At 36.0% G+C, this 25,474-nt stretch overlaps 5 protein-coding genes across 5 annotated transcripts in view; 4 read left to right on the top strand and 1 right to left on the bottom strand.

Moving 5' to 3' along the window:
- The window catches only part of LOC101892653 (troponin C), a 519,923-nt gene that overhangs the window by 410,775 nt on the left and 83,674 nt on the right, over positions 1–25,474 (top strand). The window lies entirely within an intron of this gene.
- Positions 2,880–11,007, top strand: LOC101893126 (inorganic pyrophosphatase). The gene is made up of 5 exons (XM_005177586.4): positions 2,880–3,120; positions 6,405–6,523; positions 7,985–8,532; positions 10,323–10,432; positions 10,774–11,007. Exons 1-5 carry the CDS (start codon positions 2,895–2,897, stop codon positions 10,803–10,805), a joined length of 1,035 nt encoding a protein of 344 aa, XP_005177643.1. The 5' UTR covers positions 2,880–2,894; the 3' UTR covers positions 10,806–11,007.
- On the top strand, positions 15,472–16,127 carry LOC105262587 (uncharacterized). Its single transcript, XM_011298307.3, has 2 exons — positions 15,472–15,572; positions 15,624–16,127. Exons 1-2 carry the CDS (start codon positions 15,483–15,485, stop codon positions 16,125–16,127), a joined length of 594 nt encoding a protein of 197 aa, XP_011296609.2. The 5' UTR covers positions 15,472–15,482.
- LOC101895013 (uncharacterized) lies at positions 17,289–18,286 on the bottom strand. The gene is made up of 2 exons (XM_011298306.3): positions 18,100–18,286; positions 17,289–18,040 (listed from the first exon to the last, which is right to left on the bottom strand). The coding sequence occupies exons 1-2, from the start codon at positions 18,157–18,159 to the stop codon at positions 17,546–17,548; spliced, it is 555 nt and encodes a 184-aa protein (XP_011296608.1). The 5' UTR covers positions 18,160–18,286; the 3' UTR covers positions 17,289–17,545.
- LOC101892948 (tetratricopeptide repeat protein 37) lies at positions 20,552–25,429 on the top strand. Its single transcript, XM_005177584.4, has 15 exons — positions 20,552–20,740; positions 20,803–20,949; positions 21,022–21,089; positions 21,146–21,344; positions 21,405–22,006; positions 22,155–22,232; positions 22,294–22,609; positions 22,666–22,782; positions 22,839–23,206; positions 23,263–23,445; positions 23,509–23,714; positions 23,775–24,603; positions 24,671–24,845; positions 24,904–25,091; positions 25,157–25,429. Exons 1-15 carry the CDS (start codon positions 20,651–20,653, stop codon positions 25,308–25,310), a joined length of 3,720 nt encoding a protein of 1,239 aa, XP_005177641.1. The 5' UTR covers positions 20,552–20,650; the 3' UTR covers positions 25,311–25,429.

Raw genomic sequence — 25,474 nt, 5'->3', positions numbered from 1 at the left:
AAACTAAAACTAAACACTTATGCATACAAATGTTTACGTTATACAAACCATCAACAGAGTATATATAATTTATATAAAATATATAGAGAGTGTTCGTTTTTTTATATAACTACCTGTATGAACAAATATGTACGTAAAATAATGAAATGTTATATGATAACAATAAGGCAACAGAATAACAATAAAACAATACACTCCAAAATAAGGTTAAATTTCTTATATTTACTAGGAAACTATACATTTTGTGACCGAAATCATAACTCATATTCGCAAGTGTTTTGAACAATATTGGTGACATGGTACAAGAAAATCAAGGTAGGATTATGATACCATATGATGTTATTTTATTTTTTTCTTGCCTTAATATATCAACTTTATTTGTTTATGTGTGTGAGTTATTTTCAATAATAACAAGAAAAATAATAGGTATATCTGGTTACTTTTCCTGCAGGGATTGTCCAGCAAATTCTTTATGAAAGAGTAAGTTAGTTTTTTTCTCGTTTGCAACAAAACTGTGAAAAGTAAACAGACTTGCAAGCCATCAGCTGATTTATCAAAACAAAGCAATTTGTCCTCGAGAAATCGAAAAACCAAACAATTGGCTTGCATTTTTTTACATAAAAATGTTCTTAATTTTCTTGCCCAAATAGGCATTACAGGAAGGGGAAGAAAAAGAGTTGCAAGTGTTTGCAGAAGAAATTTGTTTGTCAGCAAGGATTTGCAAACTCTCAGTGAATGAACTGTGAAAATTGTTCTCTTCAATCGCTCTCTTTTGCAAATCTTGGCTTAACTCCAGTTCAGTAAAAACACTTCAATTTTTTCGAAATTTTTTTCCAGTGGTAGGTATTTTTACCCTGATCGATAATTTGACAATAACTTCCGAACCATGACAACTTACTCCTTCATGATGACCACTTGTTGGATAGGTACTTCTATAAGCTTTCAATCGATACCCATATTGTCTATATCGGGTAAGTGGATCCGGGTCCAGGCGGGGTCTTGATCCCGGACTCCCGGGTCCGTCCCCCAAGAAAAAAAAAATAGTTTCCCGGGATCAGGGTAAAAATACCTACCTCTGGAAAAAAAATCGAAGAGTTTTTACTAAACTGGAGTTGTTCCCAATCTTTTGTGTTAACAGCAAAGACCTCCAGTAACAATTTTTAAAAATTTTAAGGTAACCAGACACACCTAGTATCAGTCGGATTTGCCGACAGATGTAAACCCCCCTGCCTTGAATTATGATTATTTAAAATGTTCATCCTTTACGGGGGAGGTTCCGAAGCAGTTGGCTTTCTTTGAGCGTTTTCTTTTTCAAAATCTTGAACCCTATGTGGGGGAGCTACCAGACGAAATGGTCCGATCTCTACCATCTTTATAACAGATCTTGTGTTGATGAAAATTTTGAGATGTACTAAGTCTGAATGGAATCGGACGTTATTTGTGGGGGAGGTACCAGAAGGAATGTTCCGATCTCTACCATCTTTATAACAGATCTTGAGTTGTTGGAAATATTGAGATGTGCCAAGTCTGAATGTAACCGGATCTTAATTTCACGTCTTGTGAGCTTCATGAATATTCAAAATTTTCAACCTTTTTGGGGGAGGTCCCAGAAGGAATTTACCGATATATTCCATTTTCACATCACAACTTGGGTTAATACAAAAATTGTGATTTGTGTACTTTAAAGTGAACTGAATGTTTTTTTTCGGATTTTATGATTGTTTTGGTTATTCAAAACTCTGAACCTTTGGGTGGGGGGGGGGGGGTGTAGTGAAACAGAAAGAATGGTCCGATGTATATCATCTTTATAGTAGATCTTGTGTTTATATATTGAGATGTGCCAAGTCTGAATGGATTCGGATGTTTATTTCATGTTTTATGAGTTTCATGAATATTTAAAATGTTGACCCTTTGTGGGGGAGGTACCAGGAGGAGTGGACCGATATATTCCATCTTCACACCAGACCTTGGGTTAATAAAAATATTGTGATCTATACAATTTGAAGTCAATCGGACTCTTGTATCACATTTTATAAAAGTTATAATAATTTAAAATTTTGACGCCTTGTGGGGGAGGCACTCGATGGAGTGAACCGATATTGTATATTTTTGCACCTGACCTAGGATGCGAATATTTGGATTTGCAAATTTGGAAAAAATGGGATTATTTTTTCTCTTTCTGTCTGTAAATTATTTTCTTTGAAAATGTTGACTTTTTGTGGGGGAGGTACCAGAAGGGGTGACCGATATTGCCCCTATCCGATCTCGATCTAAGTTTGACAATAATACTACGATGTACCAAGTTTGGATCAAATCGATACTCCCTTCGAGAGTTATCGTGCGCACCAGCCAGCCAGACAGACGGATGGTCGGACGTACGGACAGACATCGTTAGACCGACTCCAAATATCCTGAAACGGATTTGGTCCAAAAGACCTAGGGTGTAAAACCTTTATTTCGAGGCCATATGGCTGAGGGTATAAAAAAATTGAAAATATTCAAATTTGGGTTTTTCAAAATGCTTATTGAAACGTAGATGTAAACTATAGTTTTTGTAGCGAAAAAAACTTTAAGATATAGAACATGGTTTTGAAAAAATTGACATTTTTTTCATTCAGTTTATTTATTGAAAATCAATGCAACAAGTTGTTTGGTTTTTTGATTGTTTTTTTTTATAGTAATTCCATTACAAGCCAAACAGGTAGACCTCTATAAGCAATTTGTCAAATCCACTGTGTACGTTTGAAGAAGGACTTATGACATTCATTCATGCCCGCTAGTGTGCACTGCAGAAAATACATTAATGTAAAGTCGACCTACCTGTCCCTATTTCTCCCTCTCTTCGATTAATCTACTAATCGATTTATTTCTTTGCACCGTTTTTTTTTTGCATCATGTCGATGGGGGTAGTACCTCGATTTGTGTTCACAAAAATTCCGATCCATAACGTGTTTGGCAGAAACTTGTTTTCGTCATCGTCAGCAAAAGAAACTCGACGTTTCCACGCTATCACGGCACAACATTTGCAAACGTTAACTAAAGACAATCTCAAGAAAATGTCCAACTATCAAATTGTGGAAAAGGGTGCTCCCAACTCAACAAATTATAGCATTTATTTCAGTAAGTAATGTGATTTTGAAATAAAGTGAATACGATACGATAAGAGAAAAAAAATGTGAAGAATTGCATTTTACCGGCTTTTGGACACATTAATTGCTGGCAAATTGAAATGACATTGACCATAACCCATTCATCCGTTTGTATTGTTTAATTATTGTTGAAAATTTGAAGTGGTTGTGTGGTGTTCTGCTGTTATCTGTTCGGTATTAATTGTTCTAAGCCACCGAAAGCTTATGCAATATTTTTTATAAACGGTGAAATTGATAAGGAGAGCACCGTAAATTGACTTTGTGTCTGTCCGTTTGTCGGTCACGCCAAAGTTCGTTGTGATTTGTTGTTGTTATTTGTAGTGTGTTTAACACGCAATGAGGAGGTATATTCCCGGTCTTTATTTTTAATGCGTGCGCCGGGTATTAATTATGCATTTTTATGCACCTGAGAGCTCTAGGTTCTTCGGACGGACATCAGTGCTATTGGAATTGTTAATAGATGCACAATGTTCGAATTTCCGTAAGCTTTCCGTATTTTCTAAAAATAGCATTGGAAATCGATAAGTACCCACTATTTAGGTAAATTGTGGAAACATCCACCTAAATGGTATTGAAACAGGTGTCTATAGACTTCTTGAAAAATTAGTCTTTCTGAAAGGGAATTAAATTGCCTGTGGGGAATTAATACCTAAATAATTGTGCTAGAAATTTCTTTCTTATCCCACTTCACGGGTGCACACCTTCTTTGTGATATGATTATATGGAATCAGTATATTCTTTAGGTGTTATAAAAAACTGCACGTTTAACACTTAAATTATACCAGATAACAATGATAACTATTCGGAAAAGGTTCATGGTTTAATAGTCTAAATATTTTATTCTTAAGACCTTGCCAACAATAAATATGTTGCAGATTATCATTTTGTACTTAGGTGACTCATTGAAATAATAATTTATAGATTCATACGTTCTATATTAAATCTCTCAATCATGCAAACGATTTCTTATAGACAACTCTTTGTTCATAGAACAGCTATAAAACGCCTTCTAAAGGTCTTCTACCCAAAATGTTTTAGACGGTCAGTCTTTTACTTTTAGGCGATACCCAAAAGGTCAACTATTTATGGGGTATAGAGAAGGCTTGTAAGATATCTCCTTATATAGACTTGTAAAAGCTAATAAATTTGTGAAATATATACAGAGTGAGATGAAAAAACTGCAACCAACTTCAGACTGCCGTCATTTCTAAGCCACTCGTTGACAGCTGTTAAAATTATTCCAGTGACAGCTCATTATATTGTTTACAAGCGTACAAAAGCATTTTGGTGAGAATTTTCCAGAAAAAAAGTTATTCGTGATGGAATTCAAGCGTGATCGTGTGATTTCCTTATATTTGGTTGAAAACCCCCAAGTGGCTATCGTCAGAGCACTCCAGCATTTAAATATGAGTAAATCTTTTGTGTCTCGTACCATTGCTTGTTACCGTGATACTGGTAACGTAGCCCGACGTCAAGGAAGTGGACGGAAGAAAACAGCAACATCAACAGAAATGCTTCGAAAAGAAGCGACTTGATCGAAATCCGTGTCGCAGTGGCCGAAAAATGGCTCGTGAGCTGAACATATCGCAATATTTTATTCGGCAAATATTGAAAAATGAGCTCGGGTAAAGCCATTGGAATTCCAAAATGTTCAAGATCTTACACCGCAACAGAAAGAAAATAGACTTAAAAGAGCTAAAGAGTTGCTTTGCTTGGCCGAAAGTTGTAAACTGCCGAATTTGTGTTTCTCCAATGAGAAAACATTCATTGTCCAGCAGTTTCTAAACAAACAAAATAATCGTGTTTACTTGCCAATGAGGTCAGTTGGAAATGTGCACCTTCGGTTGGCCATCAAAACTCAAGCGCCGGCCATGGTGATGGTGTGGGCCGCCATAACAGCCGATGGTCGCTCTTCACTCCTATTATTCGTATTAAATCGAAAATATTTTGGAGGGTGTATTAAAGCCTTGGGCACGCAAACATTCTGGCCGTAGACGTTGGACATTCCAACAGAACTCAGCACTATCGGGCTCAGCACGCGCCATTTCCATTTCATTTCCAGCGCACAATGGCCACCAAAATCTCCGGATACCAATCCGTTGGATTATTGTGTCTGGAATTATTTTGGAAAGCAAGGTTGGCACTAAAAAATACCAAAGTGTCGATCACCTCAAGCAAGCGCTTCGCCGGAATGGGACAAAATACCGAAGAGCAACTTTCGGGCAGCATGTGACGGTTTCATTGGCCGTTTGAAGGCCATACTTCGTGCCAAAGGGCACCAATTCAAACAAGTCTGAACTTCTTCTAAAATTTGATGCTATTTCCGACATTTTTTGCTTTCATTCAATAAAATTAAAAAAAAAAAAATAAAATTATGGAGTTTGACTTTGTTGCATTTTTTTTATTTCACCCTGTACATCTATAGAAGATCTGTAAAGGATCTTGTTTAATGGACTTATATCTGTAGAAAACCTGTAAAAGGTATTTTATTCACAGGAAGCCTGTGAAAGATCTTTCATCTACAAACGATCCATAAAAGGTATTCTATGTACCAAATATCTGTAAAAAGTTTTGCCTGTTTTTTTATAAATCGACTTATATCTGTACAAGACCTATAAAATATATACTATCTACAGAGACGGGTTCTACCAATAAAAGTGGTGCCAAAGGTCTTCTACATGCTGCAGCTGTGTAAAGGTCTTATATTTTAAATCAAATTAGGAAAATATCTTCACATTTAAGTCAGTATTGAATTTTACATTTTGCCAAATTTTTATTTTGATTTAAAAAAAAAATAATACCTCAACATTGTGTTCAATTATTACCCTTCGTCATAATGTTGTGCAATGTATTTGTGTATGGGTCGTATGCGGCTGTTATCAGCGAATTTTTGATTACATATATAATACTCCAAAATGGAATTTCTTATTTCGTAATAAGCTAAATTGAATTAATTTATTGACCAAATGCAAAGTACAGTGGACTACTTATCTTTTCATATAATTCAGTAGATAAAATGTTTTATCACTTATTTATTGTTTCGAGTCTACGAAGAAAACAAAGGGGTGTTAATTACAATATTGAAATAAATTGTAATCTAAGTTTGCTCTCCCTCCAACCTAATGTATTTTATTTCACTTACACAATTTTCTTCTCCTTATTATTTAATATTATTGGTCAATTGATAAAGTAATTGATGTCTGCCCCAATTTCGATATGGACTATTCCTTAATTTATATTTTTTTTTATTTACAGAAACTGCTTGTGGCAAAGGAGTATCTCCATTGCACGACATCCCCCTCTATGCCAATGAAGAGAAGACCGTATACAATATGGTGGTGGAAGTACCACGCTGGACAAATGCTAAAATGGAGGTGGGTAATTCATTGTATTGTCTAGAGTGTTAACCAAAAAGCAAAATAACCTAATTGTCATTTGTTGGTTATTTTTTAATAATGACAAGTTGTAAAAAACTCAATTTTTTATGCCCTCAGCCATATGGCTACAAAGGGTATATATCTTTTGATATGGCCAAAACGTGCCTTATCGAATTAACGGCTTTAGACTCGAGGTCTTTTTGGACCAAATCCGTTTCAGGACATTTGGAGGTGATCTAGCGATGTCTGTCCGTCCGTCTGTATGTCTGGCTAGTGCGCACGATAACTCTCAAAGGGTATATCCGATTTGATCCAAACTTGGTACATCGTAATAATATTGTCAAACTTAGATCGAGTTCGGAGATGGGCAATATTGGTCCACTCTTTTTGGTACCTCCCCCACAAAATGTCAACATTTTCAAAGAAAATAATTTACTGCACAGAAAGACAAACAGATAATCCGATTTTGCTCCAACTTTGCAAATCCTAATATTTGCATCAGTCCTGGGTAGGGTGCGAAAATTGACAATATCGGTCCACTCAATCAAGTACCTCCCCCACAAGGGGTCAAAATTTGGAATTATTTTAACTCTTCTAAAATGTGATGTTAGAGTCCGATAATCTCCAAATTTCACACATCACAATATTTTTATTATCCCAAGGTCTGGTGTGAATATGGTACCTCCCCCACAAAAGGGTCAACATTTTGAGTAACCATGAAACTCATAAAACTCGAAAACAACGTCCGATTCCATTCATTGGCATATCTCAATACTTCCATCAACGCAATATCTGTTATAAAGATAGTAGAGATTAGACCATTTCTTCTGGTACCTCCCCCACATAGGGTTCAAAATTATGAAAAACAAAACTCTTAAAGAAAACGGAATAAGCATCCAACTCTTTTCAAATTTCACATATCCAAATAATTTTGCAAACGGAAGATCTGTGGTGAAGATGATATACATCTGCCAACCCTTCTGCTAACTCACCCAAAGGGTCACAATTTCCAATACTTATATCAGTCATAACTTGCTATATCTAAATATTTCTCTTAACCAGAACTCCGATATGAATATGTAATTTATGGAAATTATGATTTCGCATAAAATTGAATATAAATGTTCGTTTTCTTTTAAATTTTTCACATATTTATATATTTTTCTGTATTAGATGAAGTATGAAAATGGAATAATTTGGTCCGCTATATCTGTTACCTCACTGATACTATATTAAAATAAATAATTTTGGTGAATTACAAGTACCTTTATGTCTTCAGTTTTGGCTTTGGTTTTTTTATTCCATACAATTTTCTGAAATGCAAATGGTGCCAACCTATAGCAGTTAACTTGTTTTGTATTTAACCCGTTTGTATTTAACATGTTTGAATTGCAATCACGAAAAAATTAATTACATTATTGCGTGTCCTTCACTTCTCCTCCTTCTCTTTGATTTCAGATTAGTCTCAAGAATCCCTTGAATCCCATTAAACAGGACGTCAAGAAGGGTAAATTGCGTTTTGTTGCCAACTGCTTCCCCCACAAGGGTTACATTTGGAATTACGGTGCCTTCCCCCAAACCTGGGAAAATCCCGATCACATTGAACCCAGCACTGGTTGCAAGGGTGACAATGATCCCATTGATGTTTTGGAAATTGGTTATCGTGTTGCCAAACGTGGCGAAGTTGTTCAGGTGAAAATTTTGGGTACCATTGCTCTGATCGATGAGGGTGAGACAGATTGGAAAATCATTGCCATCGATGTTAAGGATCCATTGGCGGAAAAAATGAACGATATTGGTGATGTTGATAAGTACTTCCCGGGTTTGTTGCGCGCCACCGTTGAATGGTTCAAAATCTACAAGATTCCCGATGGTAAGCCTGAGAATCAATTTGCCTTCAATGGTGATGCCAAAAATGCTGCATTTGCCACAAATGTTGTTTCGGAAACCCACAAATTCTGGCAGGGTTTGATTAGTCAACAATTGGAAGGAGGCTCCATTTCAAGGTAAGTTGTGACAATTCAACGAAAATGAAATTTCCCATCTCAATCAATTTTGGCAATAACCTGATAAAATATCGTAAATGAAAGACATTGAATGAAATATATCCTACATACAAAAGTAATATAAACAAGCGAGAAACGGTCGAACTTTTCATATGCTCCACCATTCGGAAGGAATTTGCAAAATGTAAAAAAGAATACCTTAAAAAATGTCGCAAAAGTTGGGAAAATACCGAATACCGGACGAGAAGTTATATGGGGGCTATAGGAAAGCATGAACTTCTATGTCCGAGATGTCGGTGACTATTACGAACGCCAAATATCAAGTTTGACAAAATTCTCTTTAAAAAATTAGCTAAATTACAGAAAATTATATATAGAACCTATTTGCAATACCAAAAGTTCTACCCACTTAAAATAGGTCTAAATGTATATTTCGAGTGTTAGAAACGGAATGACAAAATTATGTACCCTCTATACAATGTGGAACCTTATGTTAGGTTAGGTTAAGCTGCTGGTCCATTGTGTCCATCCTAAATGAAGAAAGTGGAAGAAAGAAAAGATTGGTGGAAAAAGTGAAGATCTTACTGATAGGAGATAGAGTTATAAGGGTAATCCACGTAATCCACGGTTAGAAAATTTGCCGTGTCGTTATGTGACACTTGTTCCCCCACCAACCTGTGTCTCACGTTAATAAGTGATGGAGAGAGAGATTTGAGAGATTCTACAGTAGTCAATATCATCGCTGTCCAATTTAGAGGTCATTGCTCTCACCTTGCAGTGACCTGTGATGAAACCCCCTTCAAGTTTTAAATCAGGCTTCGACAAGGACAGTAGCGACTTTGTTCTTTTCTCCGAGAGTACGGGCCAGATTTTTTTGGAGATGCTACATCCCCTTTCATCCAGCCATTTTTGTTGAATTCTCTGAGAGAAGTGCCTATGAATTACCTATAAGAAGTGGCACAGGGGTGGTTTGACCGAGTTTTCAAATTCAATGGTAGCTGATTCGGACCCTAGGCTAGCCAATTCGTATGCAGTCTCGTTGTCTGGAATATTGTAATGACCAGGAACCCAACAGAGCTCGATGGACAACCCAGTGCTTTCCAAGGATCTCCTGCAGACCAAAACAACCCTATATTTAATAGTAGAGGAGTTTAAGGTTTTCAGTACCGCTTGACTATCGACGTATATAGACACCGGACCGCTAACCGCGTTGTTCCTCGTAAACACTAGGTCTATGGTTTTTTTTTTGACCGCAAAGATTTCCGCCTGGAACACGCTACAGTCGTTTCTAAGCTTGTAGGTTTCGCGAACATTAAGAGTGTCACAGAAGACACTAGCTCCCGTTCCGTATTCCATCTTTGAACCGTCGCTATAAAGAGCTAAGCCGCGGAAAGGTGGATTGCTACGGGCCCAGGCGTCCCTGTCAGGTATTTGGATGTCAGGTGGGTCAAAGCTCAAACGTGGTGAAAAATGGAACCTTATGTTACTGCTTGGATTTGAGAACAAGCTAAAATAAGAAGACAGGAAAGTGAAATGTGAATGTTCTCTAATCAAACTTCTTAGTAAGATTTTTATAGCAAAAACTGTGAGGTTTTTTGATAGGTCTAGTCGTACCTTAAAAATTATTCATTCAATTGCGGGTTTTTCTTATATATTTCCGATATAAGATCACAGTCAAATGCTTGAACATTTCTAATCGTCTAGTTCGAATTATAATTTTTCTTACTTATAGCAGTTTTCTTAGTCTTGCTTTGCAAATAATTATTTCGTATTTTCATTTATCTTTGCAGATTGAATACAACCGTTACTGATTCACCATTCCTTACAAATACCGAAGAGGCTGAAAAAATCATCTCTGAAGCTCCCGAGGGTGGAGATGTTGAAGAGGTCACCGACATAGGTAAGATACATTTTCTTTCCACGAATATCTATGCTAAACTCTAAAACCTCACATTGTTTGGAATGCTTCACGTTGTATAACACAATTATGCGTAAACCTAGAAACTCTAATAGCTTTCCTGCACATACACAACAAAATTAATAATTATGGTGATTTGTGTGTAGCTAAGTAAAATAAGTTGCTAATCTAAGTTTCTAATTTTATAAAAACAATGTATATAGATTTTTTTACAAATAAAATACACGGTGTTTGTAGTTCCTCTTTTTGTCATATCTCCTATTTGGAATTTAACTAAAATGATGTTTGTTTTTCATTTCTTATTTCTTTCCTTCTCATTTCAGTCGATAAATGGCATTTTATTCATCTTAAGTGAAACAAGCAAGGCTATACACTGATATTTATGAAAAATGTTTGTATTAAATGGTATAAGATGCCCTGAATTTACTTGCTGCATATTGTAATGTATTACGTTTTCGCTCCCCATAAAAGCAACCATATATAAGTTTATTGAAAAAAAGATGAGTAACAACAAAATAGAAAATACACAATTAAAAAAACTTTGCACTCGAACATAATTTTTCTTTCTTTCTGGATGATTGGGGCAAAACTATTTTTTATACCCTACAACACTATGTGTTGGGGGTATTATAAGTTTGATTGAGCCAAAAATTATGTAACACCACGAAATATTGGTTTCCCACATAGGAAAGTATATATGGATCTTCCTAGCTCGCCGAGCTGAGTCGATCTAGCTATGTATGTCCGTCCGTCCGTCTGTCCGTCTGTCCATGTTAATTTGTAATCACTCTACAGGTCGCAATTATGGCCCGATCTTCACGAAATTTAGTATGGAGGTGGGGTTAATGTCAGAAAAGAACCCTATTTCTTTTGGAGATGATCGCCAAATGTTTAGGGGTTGAAATGGACCAAATACTGAAAAAATGTCGGATTTTGCAGTAGCTATACAGGTCGCATTTATAGACCAATCGACGCGGAATTTCGCATGTAGCTAGAGTTCAGGACGGGGAAGAAGCCTACCAATTTGGGTGATCATCGGATAATATTTAGCGGGTAAAATAGACCATATATTTTGTGTTGAAAAAATTCAAAATTTTTCATTAAACCGCGAACATTTTAAATCCCAGCGAAATCACTAAGCCATGGCAAGGTTACTTCTGACCTTTACATTGATGTTAACATCCAAAAAATCGGATATATAGCAAAATATGTGCGATATATATGTTTATCAAAGAAGATAGGCTTGAAAGATCTCTTATATGTCGAGAACGGCTGAACTGATTTCGAAAGATCTCATTAATTCAGAATGGCCTCTTGGCAGGAAAGAAAAAACGTGTAAAAAAATCGCATAAAAATATCTCTCTAAAGATGAAAATATTGATGTTGTAACATTTTCTCATATTTTTTCAATTTTGTCATATTTTTGGCATATTTTCATTTTGAATTAAACATTTGGTAATATTTCTACAGCTAACAAAACTAAGTAGTTGGGATATCAGGATATCATATACAGATCGCATTTATGGCCCGATCCTTACGAAATTTTGCATGGGGACAAGATGAGGGTCAGAATAGAAGCCTACTCTTTTTGGAGATGATCGCCATATATTTAGGGGTAGAAATGGACCAAAAAGCTGCAAAATTGTCGGCAGGTCGTAATTATCGCCCGATCCTCGCGCACATTTGAATGGGGGTTACGGGCATTGCAAAAAGCCAAGCAGTTTTGGATGGCCATCCAAAAATATTCAATGTGGGAAATAGTTTGCCAACTTTTGTAGACAAAATACGAAAATCTCCATTCCAGTGACTCTATGGAGAATTCACAAATACAGGAAAGACGCACTTCTGACTATTTCGTTAACGCTGAGTTCGTGGAAGAATATAGTCAAATGTCTGTATCTCATATAGATGCGTTTCAGTCAAAAGCCAATAATAAATGTTAATCTTTTGCCACTTCTGAGAGACTATGGGTCTTTGGGAAATATTGGTTCCAGATCTAGGAAGACCATTTACGTGCAACATTTACCAATAAATATGAAATGAGCAAATTAGGTAAAGTTGCTAATATTCGAAAATTAGAGAACGAAACCTGATGGTTTTCTTTTATTATTTGTAACAATATCTTGTGCAATTCTTTCGAGTATCTCGCCTATATGAACTGTATCGTTTATTATGGTGTTGTAGGGTATTCAACGGTCGGCCCCGCTCGACTGTAGCCTTTGCTTACTTGTTTTTTTTTTTGAAAACTGGACTCAGAAGAATAATGATACTGGTCCTTGGTACAACAGAACAGTTTTGCTGAATGGCCTTTAGATGTAAGTTCATACACTAGATTTTAGTAGTTTGAATCTGTGCAACGCCATAAAATATTTTTCGATTGGTTAGAGAAAAACAATTTCCTATGTTGAAGAAATGGGACTTTATTATGGGCCCTTTTTCTAATTGGAGGTGCTTTAACAATATTTTCTTATGGGATATATTTTGTTGTTGCAAAATGGTCAGGCTTAATCTCTTTATTGTTGTTTTTATAAAAACGACGTTTGTTTATTAGTGGAGAACGATGGTAATGTTTAACAGGGGGTAAAAGGGATTAAGCCTGACCATTTTTCAACAACAAACTACTATGGTATCCCGAACAAACAAGCCAACACTGTTCTATGGGATATATATTTCTATTAAGACCATTTTTCAATTAAAAGGTGCACTTATTTTTTCTGTCTACGGGAAAGGGTGCAGTGAAAAGTGCATTCTCGGGCAGAGATTCAAATAACTTCAGAAAATGGTGCTTTATCTATTAGAAAGGGTGCTCTTTTAGGTACCCTAATGTAAGAAATGTAATTTAGGGCCCCATTATTTAAAAAAGGATGCATTTAGAGTCTATTATTTAGGGATGTGTTTTTCCGATTTGTTGCTCTATTGGAATGCACATTTTTTTAGTTTGTAGTTGGTATTGGAAATTGTAACACTTTGTGGATGAGGTACCAGAAGGGGTTGGCAGGTATACATGATCTTCACAACAGATCTTGCGTTTGCAAAAATATTTGGATATGTGAAATTTGAAGGGAGTTGGGTGCTTATTTCGCTTTCTTTGAACATTTTGTTTTTTTGAAAATCTTGAACCCTATGTGTGGGAGGTATCAGAAGAAATGGTCCGATCTGATAGAAATATTAAGATGTAACAAGGCTGTGTCGAATCGAATGTTAATTTCGAGTTTTATGAGCTTCATGGATACTCAAAATTTTGACCTTTTGTGGGTGAGATACCAGAAGGAGAGAGACCGATATATCCCATTTTCACACTAGACATTGGTTTAATAAAAATATTGCGATATGTGTAATTTGAAGAGAACTGGATGCTTATTTCGGATTTTATGATGGTTTTGGTTATTTCAAATGTTGACCTTTTGTGGGAGAGGTACCAGAAGGAATGGTCCGAATGCTTTGATCTCTACCATCTTTATAACAGATCTTGTGTTGACATAAATATTGAGATGTGCAAAGTGTGAATGGTATTGGATGTTACTTCTGTGTTTTACGAGTTTCATGAATATTCAAAATGTTAACCTTTGTGGGGGAGGTACTTGATGGAGTGGACCGATATATTCCATCTTCACACTAGACCTGTGATGGGTGTAATTTAAAGACAATCGGACACTTACATCACATTTTATAAGGATTATATTTATTCACATGTTTGACCCATTGTGGGGGAGGTACTTGATGGATTGGACCGATATAGTCCATTTTCGCACCTGACCTAGTACTGATGCAAATATTAGGATTCGCAAAGTTGCAGCAAAATCGGATCATCCATTCTCTTTCTGTGCAGTAAATTATTTTCTTTGAAAATTGGGAGGTACCAGAAGGAGATATGACTATATCCGAACTCGATCTAAGTTTGACAATAATGTTACGATGTACCAAGTTTGGATCAAATCGGATACTCCCTTCATGCACAGAAGCCAGTCAGACTGACAGACGGACGGACTGGCATCTCTAGATCGACTCCAAATGTCCTGAAACGGATTTGGTCCAAAAAAACCTAATGTCTAAAACCATTACTTCGATGTGGCACGTGTTGGCCGTATCAAATGAAATATACCCTCTGTAGCCATATTACCTGAAAAATCACACATCCTATAAGAAGAATATTTTTACAAGAAACTTATTTAAAAGATGGGATCATCATAAAGCTTCCTTTGTATGGAAAAAGAAATCCGAAGAAAATTATAACATGATTTAGATAAAGGTAGATAAAAACAAACTCACCCAAAAGTTGTTGTCTCAAATTTATTAATAAGCCAGGGTTTTCGATCGAAATTATAACAGAACTTCATTCAATCAGATGCAAGGTCTATATAAGATCGAACAGGTATCCCAGATTTCCTGTCAAAATAAATAATCCGACCTTTTCTGCAATCAATTTCAGTTATTCCGACAGAAAATGCAGAAAAGAAGTCCTCTACCGGGGTTCTAGTAAAATAGGACGCAATATACTCCTGTTCATGCCTGCTGTCTAGGTATAATTGTTGTCCAGGCTATTATGAATTTGTATCGGCCTGTGATTTATTGATACGGGGGTTTAAACTCGTACCCCCGACTTTTACAGTGGCTACCGATTATTGCTTTTCGGGCTTATTGTTTGGTTCATTGTTCAAGAGGGCCTTCGATACAATATTCCACGCAGTTCCTATTTTTCTTAAGATTAAACACTTATATAAATCTACTATCTAAATTGAGATGCTTTAGAGACCCTTCTTTCAGCTGTAGACGTAGTTTCGACCCAGTCCCCGCAGATTCAACACATTTCATTTGTTTTACATTTCTATAATTATTTCTGTTTCGTGAGAAGAACCAATAAAGTTATTACAATGTTAACAATTTAAAATAACACCAGGAACAAGCTCCAATGTAGTGTTAAAGAACAACACTTTTTAACACCATTTTGGAAGTGGTCTCCCCCCAGCTCTACAAACCTTTAACTAAAATCATATATAAAACCGATTTATTAAAACAAAAAATTCAAACTGAAATGCAAATACCTGTTATTTATTTCCCAACGATGTTACAGTCTCTCTATCTAACAATTGTTTTGACAATTGCCAGCACCGCCGGACAACTTGTAAGTTTAGAATTTCACTTAAATTTAATATTTTATATAGCCTTCTTTCAGCCTTTACAGCAAAGGACCTGGACCTATAGTGTTCAATCGGTGATCTGTACCAATGACACTCCCGACGTCTTCGAGATGAAAGCCGAAAAACGTTTTGTTTCCCGTGGCGTTTACAAGACCAGCGGCATAATGGAGGTGAAACAAAGTCTTACCGACGCCTTTGAAATAGCCGTTGATGTATTCTACAGTCCGGAGGGAAAGCAGTTTACACGCGCACCATTTCGTGTACTCAAAACAAGTCTATCGGATTTTGCCAACACCTATTACGTGCCGATTTTTATGAAAAGTTTTCAAAACTGTACAGAGAATGTTCCGCAGTTGCCGTCGCCATTTCGTCCGCCATTGCCAGTTTGTCGGGTAACCATGGCACAGTGTCGAGTTAACACTGATAATTTTCCATCGTATTTAAGGAGTGGCTATTATCGTATGGTCCTATACTATTCAGGCCAGGCAAATGGTACAATTTTGGTGGAGGCTCTAGTGGAGCAAATATCGAATTTGTAGTTGGAAATTTGAGAGGTCAGAATTGGGATATGTTGAAAAATATAAATATATTAAGCATATAGGTGTAATTGCAGAAGAAACAATTGTCGGGAATTTTATACGAGCTATATTTGAGACCTTTCTTTAAAATGGTGTTATTAAAAACATATTTTTAGTTTGTATTTTGTGTTTTGTTCGTCTTTAGATTCTTTTCAATAAAACAAATAGATTTATCGATTTCTTTTTAAAATTGATGTTAGACGGTCATTAATATACCCTCTGCCATATGGCTGGAGAGCGTATATATCATTTGTATAACGTGCTTCATCGAAATAACGATTTATACCCTAGGTCTCTTTCATTTCAGGACATTAGGAGTCGATTTAACGATGCCCGTCCGTCCGTCTGTCTGTCTTCCTTGCTGGCTGGTGCGCACAATAACTCTCGAAGTATCTGATTTGATCCAAACTTGGTATATCGTAATATTATTGTCGAACTAAGATCGTGTTCGGAGATGGGCAATATCGGTCTACTCCTTCTGCTACCTCCCCCACAAAACGGCAACTTTTTCAAACAAAATAATTTACTGCACAGAAAGAGAAGAGATAATCCGATTTTGCTCCAACTTTGCAAATCCTAATATTTGCATCAGTGCTAGGTCAGATGCGAAAATGGACAATATCGGTTCACTCCATCAAGTACCTCCCCCACAAAGGCTGAAAATTTGGAATAATTATAACTCTTATAAAATGTGATGTATGTTCAAATTACACCCATCTGAATATTTTTGCTAACCAAAAGTCTGGTGTGAAGATGGAATACATCGGTACACTCCTTCTGCTACCTCCCCCACAAAGGGTCAAGATTTTGAAGATCCATGAAGCTCATATAACACCAAATTAACATCCGATTTCATTCAGACTTGGTACATCTCAATATTTCTATCAACACAACATCTGCTATAAAGATGGTGGAGATCGAACCAATTATTTTGGTACCTCCCTCACATACGGTTCAAGATTTTGAAAAACAAAACGCTCAAAGAAGCAAAAAAAGCATCCAACTCTTTTCAAATTTCTTCTTTTTTCTTCTCTAAGAGTGGGTACATTTCGTATGTTGCTTTTATAACTCCATACTCAAGAAAAGGGAGTTTTTAAGATCTTCATCTATGAGAAAGGGTGTTATTAGGTACCTTTACACAATCGCTTGCTTTATTGACTTTTAAATTTTCTATTGGTTTGTAGTTTCTTAAATAAAAACAAACAGATATTTCGTTTTATTTTGATATTAGCTAGCATTCCAACCCATGTCAGTGGTGGTGTTGATGTTGATTAAAAATTGTGACCGTCGAAAATAAATTTCCGTAATTGCCTCGTCCTATATACATAATATATTAAGATCTTCTTTCATATAATTTTTCCAACCTTTCAAACTTCCAACTACATATTCGATTTTTGCTCCACTTGAGCCTCCACAGAAATTGTACCAGTTGCCTGGCCTGAATAGCTTAGAACCATACGATAATAGCCACTCCTTAAATACGATGGAAAATTCTCAGTATTTACGCGACACTGTGACATGGTAACACGACAAACTGGCAATGGCGGATGAAATGGGGATGACAACTCGGGAACATTATGTGTACAGTTTTGAAAACTTTTCATATACATCGGTATGTAATAGGAGTTGGCAAAATCCGATAGACTTGTTTTGAGTACACGAAATGGGGTGCGCGTAAATTTGTTTCCCTCCGGACTGTAGAATACATCAACGGCTACTTCAAAGGCGTCGGTAAGATTTTGTTTCACCTCCATAATGCCGCTGGTCTTGTAAACGCCACGGGAAACAAAACGCTTTTCGGCTTTCATCTCGAAGACATCGGGAGTTTCATTGGTACAGATCACCGATTGAACACTATAGGTCCAGGTCCTTTGCTGCAAAAACCGAAATAGGTCATTTTAAATAGTGATTTAATACGAAATTCAAAACTTACACGTTCTCCGGCGGTGCTGGCAATTGTCAAAACAATTGTTAGGTAGAAAGCCTGTATCATTATTGGGAAGTAAATAACACGTATTTGAATTACAGTTTCAATTTTTGACCTAATAAATGGGTTTTATATATGAATAGATGAGAGAATACATGCTCCAAAATGTGTTGTTATCTAACACCACATTATAACTTGTTTCTGATGTTATTTTAAATTTACATCACAAACATTATTGTATCTATTCACGGTTTCGATAATCAGAACAATTTTAGAATTGTAAATAAAAAATTAAATGTGTTGAGACAGGTGACCTTATCGCAATGACTTCTGTAGATGGAAGACCTCTGTGGTACCCAGAAATGAACTGAGTCTACCGAGAAACACAAAATCGAAAGCCCCAAGCTTAGGCCCTCGCATTAATAAATCACATGCGCCTTGTTTTACTGAAGAACCGGTAGACCATTTATTTCCTCCATTATCAAATAGAATGCAGAAAATCGGAAGAGTTAGTTCTCTTTCTAGAACAGAATCTTAATAAGGGATATTATGAAGATATTGGCCACCTCTTAATATCCTCCACCATACATCATCGAAATAATAATTTTACACCCAACAATGTATATATTATCTTGTTTAGCGTAAAAGAGGATTGTAAGACGATTTAGCCGTCTGTCTGTTGTACTCATGCTAGAGTCAAAACAAATAAAGATAAGAAGGTAAAATTTTGCACTGACCTGTATTCGTCAGCAGGCAGGTCAAGTTCGAAGATGAGCTATATCGGTCCTCGAAATTGTAAAGCCCCCATATAACGGTTCGCCCTATATTCGGTATTTTGATGATTTTAGCCAAATTTATCAATGGAATTATCAGAAATTCTACACAAGGAGTTCTTCGTGACTACTATATCCCATGAAATAGAATTGTCTGTATAGGTTCACGACATCGCATATCCATCATATAACGATACCTCCCGATATTCGGTATTTTGATGATTGTAGCCAAATTTTTCAATAGAATTGTCTGAAAATCCACACAAGGAGTTCCCTCTGAGTGCTTTACCCCCTGGAAGAGAATTGTCTTTACGGGTTCACGTTCCTGATATTCGGTATTTCCATGACTTTGGTGGCATTATTAACTGAAATTGTTTCAAATTTCGTGTTTGGAGTTCGTAATGGACACTACAATCTATTACGGAAAATTGTCTATACGGGTCCACGTCTTTGTATGGCCCCATAAACCTATATCTCTCTTTATTCGGCATTTTGATGATATTAGCGATATTATTCACCGAAATCGTTTCAAATTTCGTATTTGAAGTTGGGAATCGTTACTACAGCCCATGGTACAACAAGAAGGTAAGGTAGAGCTACCAGCTGATTACAATTTTTTTTCTAAGTGTGCCCGACTTCTGCTATTTTTTGTGTATTTGTTGTTTTGAAAAATAAAAACAAAATATTTTCAAAATTAATGAGTTGAAGAAACGAACATTGCGGGACGCGCATTAAAGCTATTCGCAAGTTTTGCCATGAAATTGAAAGATTGAACAGTTATGAAAAAATTAAAACAACTTTTTGTATACAATTTTTAATGAGTCTGACAAGAAGCGGGCATAGCCTCAGGGCTGTATTTCTGTGCTTTTTCGAAGCTGATCTACCTCCTTATTGTACCATGCTACAGCCTATGAAAAAATTACGTATGCAGCACCACGTCTTCGTATAGCCCCCATATAAAGGTTTTTATTTGAGCGGTATTTTTCGACGGAATTTTTTTGGTGGAGGGTATAAGAAGATCGAACCGGCAGAATTTAGCTGATTTTTTAGTGGCTTATTTTGTTCCACAATTTTAGCTCGCAGAGTTTCTATCAAATTTAGATTTAGCCAGAAAGTGCTCAACATAGTTCAAATTCTTCTGAAACCCCCTTCTTAAGTGGTCAACATTTTCAAAGTCATGATATGCTACATAGGAAACGAAAAGAGTAGCAATTTTATTGAAACTTAGCAAATCATAAATTTTGTAATATCGTTTGTGCTATTTGAAAAATGCCCAATGTCTATTTTGACTCGATTCCAATTCCATGTCTGATTCCAATAATTTTTACTTTACTTTATTCTATAAACACTGTGCTTCATGCCATTCACAATTGTGAATTTTGCAAATCTATTGTGAATGAAAACATAAACTGCAAACAACAGATGATTTTTGCAACCGGCATGAAGTGAATAATGGAACTACATGAACCATTTATCATAATGCAAATGTAAATTAAGATATCTCAAAACATTAAATTAATGAATTTCTTGCACGAAATGGGACTTTATAAGATATTACAGAGATCGACTGCGTTTACTATCCTCCAAAAATAACGTTTTATATAAAAGAATAACTTGTATCTATACACGGTTTCTGAAAAACATGAAACTAGTTCACAAATTTTCAGTTAGTGAATCCTATCATTGAACAGTTTGCTCCGCAACGAACCACACAAATCACGGATCCTTGAGTCCCCTTTAATTCTTGTTAGATTTGTCCTATAGTTTCCATAAAAGGGAGTAATATGTCCTCCAAAGAAACCAAAGCTTTGCTTAAAGAAATACGGGAAGCTATAAAAGCGGAGAAATGCGAAGAAGCTATTAAGAAATGTGAAGTAGGTATATTTTGGTCTTTGTTTTATAGGCACGAATTTATTGGTCACAAATTCCTTCTTAGGAAGTACTGAAGATAGAACCCAAATCGTATATGGGGCATCTGCTGCTTGGCGCTGCTTATCAAAATAGCAACAAACAGGAAGCTGCGAAATATTTGCGCAAAGCTGTGGAATACTCGGCACCTCAACCACCAACTGTTGCTCTTCAGGTTTTTATAAAAAAGAGAATGGAATTTTGAATATATTTTTCCGATAACTTTTGTTATTTCTGACACATTTAGGGCCTTTCAAATTGTGCTCCCAGCGAGGAATTGCCAAATATCTATGAACAATTAATAAAATTAGTACCGTAAGTATTAACGGTCGGTTGGAAGCATTTATTGGTCTAAATTATTTTTTTTTCAGAGAAAAGCAACTGGACTATTTTGAAAAATTATACAATGTTTCATCAAACAGTTCCAAAGTGGCCACTCAGTGTTTTCATGCATTTAAACGTCTCCTGGGAAGCGAAGAAGTCAAAACCCACAAAACTGTACTACTTAAATACTATGGTAGAATATTGATACAAAGAGATCTTCCTGCAGAAGAGGAGGACGAGGAAACGGTTAGTTTAAAATATATGTTTATGAATTTCTTTAATTTAAAAAAAAATATATATTAATAGTACAAAGCCAGTTTGGAAGAGATCTTAAATGACAATTCATTGGATGTTTATCTATCAGCCTACAAACGTTACCTCAAGCTCTTGTACAAACAACAAGATTTGTCGAAATGTCTGGAACATGCATGCAAGCTAGTCGAAAATTATCCCAATGATATCTATGCCTATGAATGGATTTGTAAGATCTATTGCGAAAATTATGATTTATCGGAACAAAGCAAGTGTTTGGAAAGCATGTCACAAAATATAGAATACTATGCCTCAAAACTTGGCGAATTGAATCCTCAATCAAGTTTGGCTTTTCTCATACAAGCCATTGAGAAATTTAAGGTCGAACAATATGTGGCTGCAAGAGATATATTGTATAAAGTGCTGGTGATACAACCTAACTATTCTGTGGCAATAAAATTATTGGCACGCTGTGAAATGCATTTGGAAGCTTTTGGTTTGGCACATGCCCTCTGGCAACAATTGAATGATAGAACTAATATTGAATATGCAATATGTGTCTCGTATGGTGTGGATCAGGAAAAATTGAACGAGGCCGTTGAAGTTCTAAAGGTACCGGAAGAAAAATCCGAAGAGGTGGTTAGAGCTTTGGCAAGGTGAGTGAATTCTATTGAATAGAAGAATTTTTAAAGGACTCTGAAGTATAAAGTCCTAGGTACTCCAGTTACATATTTGTAAAGGGCCTTAAAACAAAAAGTTTTTTTAGGCATTAATTGAATGGGTTTATATTTTTATTTGTTCCAGATGCTACCTAAAATTGGGGGATGCTCGCAATCTCAATCGCCTACAAATGAGTGATGTTTCTAAAGCAGAGTTTTTCTAGTAAGCCCTGAATTATCAATTGTGTAAACATCTTTTCATTTAATACTAAAATGTGTTTCAGTTATGATTCACCTTCGGAAGCCATTCAATTTTTAGGCTCAACTTGGGAAGATTTGGAAACCTATAATGCTTTGATATTACGTGCCCATTACTATTATCAATTGCAGGACTATGATGTAGCCCTGACATGTGCCTTAAAAGCTACACGTTTAAGGCCATACAGTTCCTTGTGCTTCTATCATTTGGGTAAAATTTATTTGGCCACCAATGATATTGTGCGTTCACGAAAATGTTTTGAAAAATGTGTTTCATTGAATCCCATAAATGAGGATGCTGTGGAAAATCTTTCATCAATTTATCAACAATTGGGTGAAGAGGTAAATAGTTGGAGTTTTTTTTTTTGTACTTTTCTTACTGGTCTTATTTCTTTCAGGATCTGAATGTTGCCTTACTTTTGAATACCTTGAAAAAAATTAAAACGCCATCGAAATTTAAACACATTCACTATAAGCTGGGATTACATTATTTGAATGTGAATAATTGTGATGAGGTAAATAATATTAATGCAAAATTGTTTTGATTTTTAAGTTGTATATATTTTTCTAGGCCATACAATGCTTTCGTACGGCTATTAAACATGATGTTTCTTGTATGATTTATTGGGAATCACTGGGTGATGCTTATGCATCCAGGGGTTCGTATAATTCGGCCATAAGGGTATACCAAAAGATTTTGGAAATGGAACCCACCAATGTTTATGCCAAACTTCAGATGGCCATTATGAAAACAACAATACGCATGTACTCCGAGGCTATAGAAGATTTTAATAATTTGTTAAAGGAGCATGAAGATTATTTGCCAGCCTTAAAGGGGGCGGCCGAGGCCCATATTGGTTTAGCGAATTTTTTGAATCAGGAATATCGTTATGGTCGGGCCAAGGACCATTTTCAAATGGCCATCAATTTGCTACAAAGGTAGTATAAATTGTTAGTAAAACATTTATAACACGATGAATTCTTTTCAATTTTAGATGTTTTCTCATGCCTGAAAATCTAAATATGGTTTGGTTATGGCGTCTAACGGCAAACGTTTTTGTCTCAACTGCCCAAATGCCTGAGTCATTGGCCAATTTGGATGTTAGTGGTAAACTGGCTAAACGTGAATCTGATATAGCCTTTCTGACACGCAAAGATTTACTGAGTTTGGCTCTTAGGTAAGGAGTTTATAGGCCAATATATTTTTATTTAGGATTTATTCTAAATATTTTGTGTTTTAGATTTTATACATGTGCATTGAAAATCAAGCAAAATACCTATCTTTGGTATGAGCTGGCCTTGTGTTCATATTACAGTACCAATATGTATGGTGAAGAAGCTGAACAGCATTTGGAAATGGCTACAAAAGCCAGCCAAATGGCCATTAAGGAAGATCCCAATAGATGGCAGAACTGGAATTTGCTGGGAGTTATAAATATGCATAAGAGTAATGTGTTACCAAACAAATACAGAGAATATGAATTTAAATTATCTTTTTTCTTTTTAGCCATTAATAATTTACCACTTGCCCAACACTGTTTTGTACAAGCTCTCACACTGGAACGTAAATCGTACACTACTTGGACAAATTTGGGTGTTTTATATTTGAAATTAAATGAAATTCGCATGGCCAACCAGGCTTTCCAAAGAGCCCAACAATCCTCTCCAGTCTATCCAAATGCTTGGATTGGTCAAGCTATGATTGCTGAGTATATCAAGGAAGAAGAGGAGGCTGTGGACTTGTTTCGCCACTGTCAACAATTCGAATATCATCCAGAGTCATCTTTGGGCTATGCCCACTGGGTGTGTCAAATTCTGTCGGACAAAGAGAAATGCAAATTACCCCATTACAAGCATGCCATTGACTCCATGTATGCCGATGTGGTTGCTTTTGATGCCATCAATTGGTATACGATAAATGAAGAGAATGATGCATCGTCCAGTGCATGGTCTTTCCTGGGTTTCCTTTGTGAACGTCATAGACTATATAGATTGGCCACAAAAGCCTTTGCCAAGGCAGCAGAAAAGTCGACGGGAAATGAACGTGATTTAATGTTTACCAATCTTGGTTATAGCCATTTGAAATTGAACGAACCAAATGAGGCTATTATGGCTTTTAATAAAATCGCTCATGCCTCATTTAAGCCAATGATTGGTTTAGCTTTGGCCTACTACAAGGCTGGTCAACACCAGGAGTCATATTCGGTATACAAGTCGGTGCTGAAAAGTGTGGCAGGCATTGAAGATGACAAGGCATCCAGAATTTTGGTGGCCATGGCGTCTATGGTTTATGCTTTTCAGGGTGAAGCCGATACCAAGACAATTTTATATCAATGGTAGGCTGGCTGAATGTGATTTTAATTTCTTGGGATGGTATAACGTTTTATTTTTTCTTAATTTCAGTATTCTTTTAAAAGACTCACCCATACAAGCCTTGTTCTCCGCCTGTGCCTTGGGTATTTTGCATCAAGACAATCAATTATCCGAAACCATATTGACCGAGCTTAAGAAACGTGAAAATTCAGAAAAACATGTGGCCGATATTGCCTATTTAACATCCCAATATTATTTAGTGAATGTAAGTTTTTAATAATCTATTTTAGGACATTATAATTATTTTTTCATTTCTGGTTTAGAAACAACCTCGCAAAGCTCTGAGCTATCTTATGACACGTGTTCACATTTTCCCCCATTGTGCTCAATTACGTAAAGTTTTGGCCAATTTCCTATTGGATAACTATGGCCACAAACGTCAATATCAAACTGCCACCAGCCAAATAGCCCTGAGTGCCATTGCATTGGTACATTCGAGCAAAACAAAGAAGTAAGTCGTTTTAAAGGTTTTAGCGGTAATAATTTTTATTTTGATTGCTTTTTTTTGGATTTTAGGAGTGACTCTCTGGAAGATTCCCAAACACTATTGGTTGCCAGCCAAGCTTTACAGCCAGTGGATAATAGGCGTTCCTTGAAACTCATACAAAAAGCAATTTTATTGCATCCAAGAAATGTTAATGCATGGAATGCTCTATTGGCTGTCAATTGAAGTTGCAATGATATATTTTTACGAAATGGTGAAATAATTAACAAATAATTTATAGAGTTATTAATTTTTTACAGTCCTATACGCATGAATAAAGGATTCAAAACTACAAAACATTTCACAGTGCAAGTTGGGGAAGTTATTATTAGTCTGCTGTAAAAATCTTC

The sequence above is a fragment of the Musca domestica genome, unplaced genomic scaffold (genome assembly GCF_030504385.1).
Source record: "Musca domestica strain aabys unplaced genomic scaffold, Musca_domestica.polishedcontigs.V.1.1 8, whole genome shotgun sequence".
In the NCBI taxonomy this organism is placed as follows: Eukaryota; Metazoa; Arthropoda; class Insecta; order Diptera; family Muscidae; genus Musca; species Musca domestica.
This window is presented reverse-complemented; position numbering and strand designations above follow the sequence as displayed.

Bases quoted from the DNA above. Each gene is read 5' to 3' on its own strand.
- LOC101893126 (XM_005177586.4), top strand. From the start codon at position 2,895: ATGTCGATGGGGGTAGTACCTCGATTTGTGTTCACAAAAATTCCGATC. The intron at 8,533-10,322 runs GTAAGTTGTGAC...TTATCTTTGCAG, and splicing joins GAAGGAGGCTCCATTTCAAG to ATTGAATACAACCGTTACTG. The intron at 10,433-10,773 runs GTAAGATACATT...TTCTCATTTCAG, and splicing joins TGAAGAGGTCACCGACATAG to TCGATAAATGGCATTTTATT.
- LOC105262587 (XM_011298307.3), top strand. From the start codon at position 15,483: ATGCAAATACCTGTTATTTATTTCCCAACGATGTTACAGTCTCTCTAT. The intron at 15,573-15,623 runs GTAAGTTTAGAA...GCCTTCTTTCAG, and splicing joins CCAGCACCGCCGGACAACTT to CCTTTACAGCAAAGGACCTG.
- LOC101895013 (XM_011298306.3), bottom strand. From the start codon at position 18,159: ATGATACAGGCTTTCTACCTAACAATTGTTTTGACAATTGCCAGCACC. The intron at 18,041-18,099 runs GTAAGTTTTGAA...CGGTTTTTGCAG, and splicing joins CCAGCACCGCCGGAGAACGT to CAAAGGACCTGGACCTATAG.
- LOC101892948 (XM_005177584.4), top strand. From the start codon at position 20,651: ATGTCCTCCAAAGAAACCAAAGCTTTGCTTAAAGAAATACGGGAAGCT. The intron at 20,950-21,021 runs GTTTTTATAAAA...TGACACATTTAG, and splicing joins CACCAACTGTTGCTCTTCAG to GGCCTTTCAAATTGTGCTCC. The intron at 22,610-22,665 runs GTAAATAGTTGG...TATTTCTTTCAG, and splicing joins ATCAACAATTGGGTGAAGAG to GATCTGAATGTTGCCTTACT.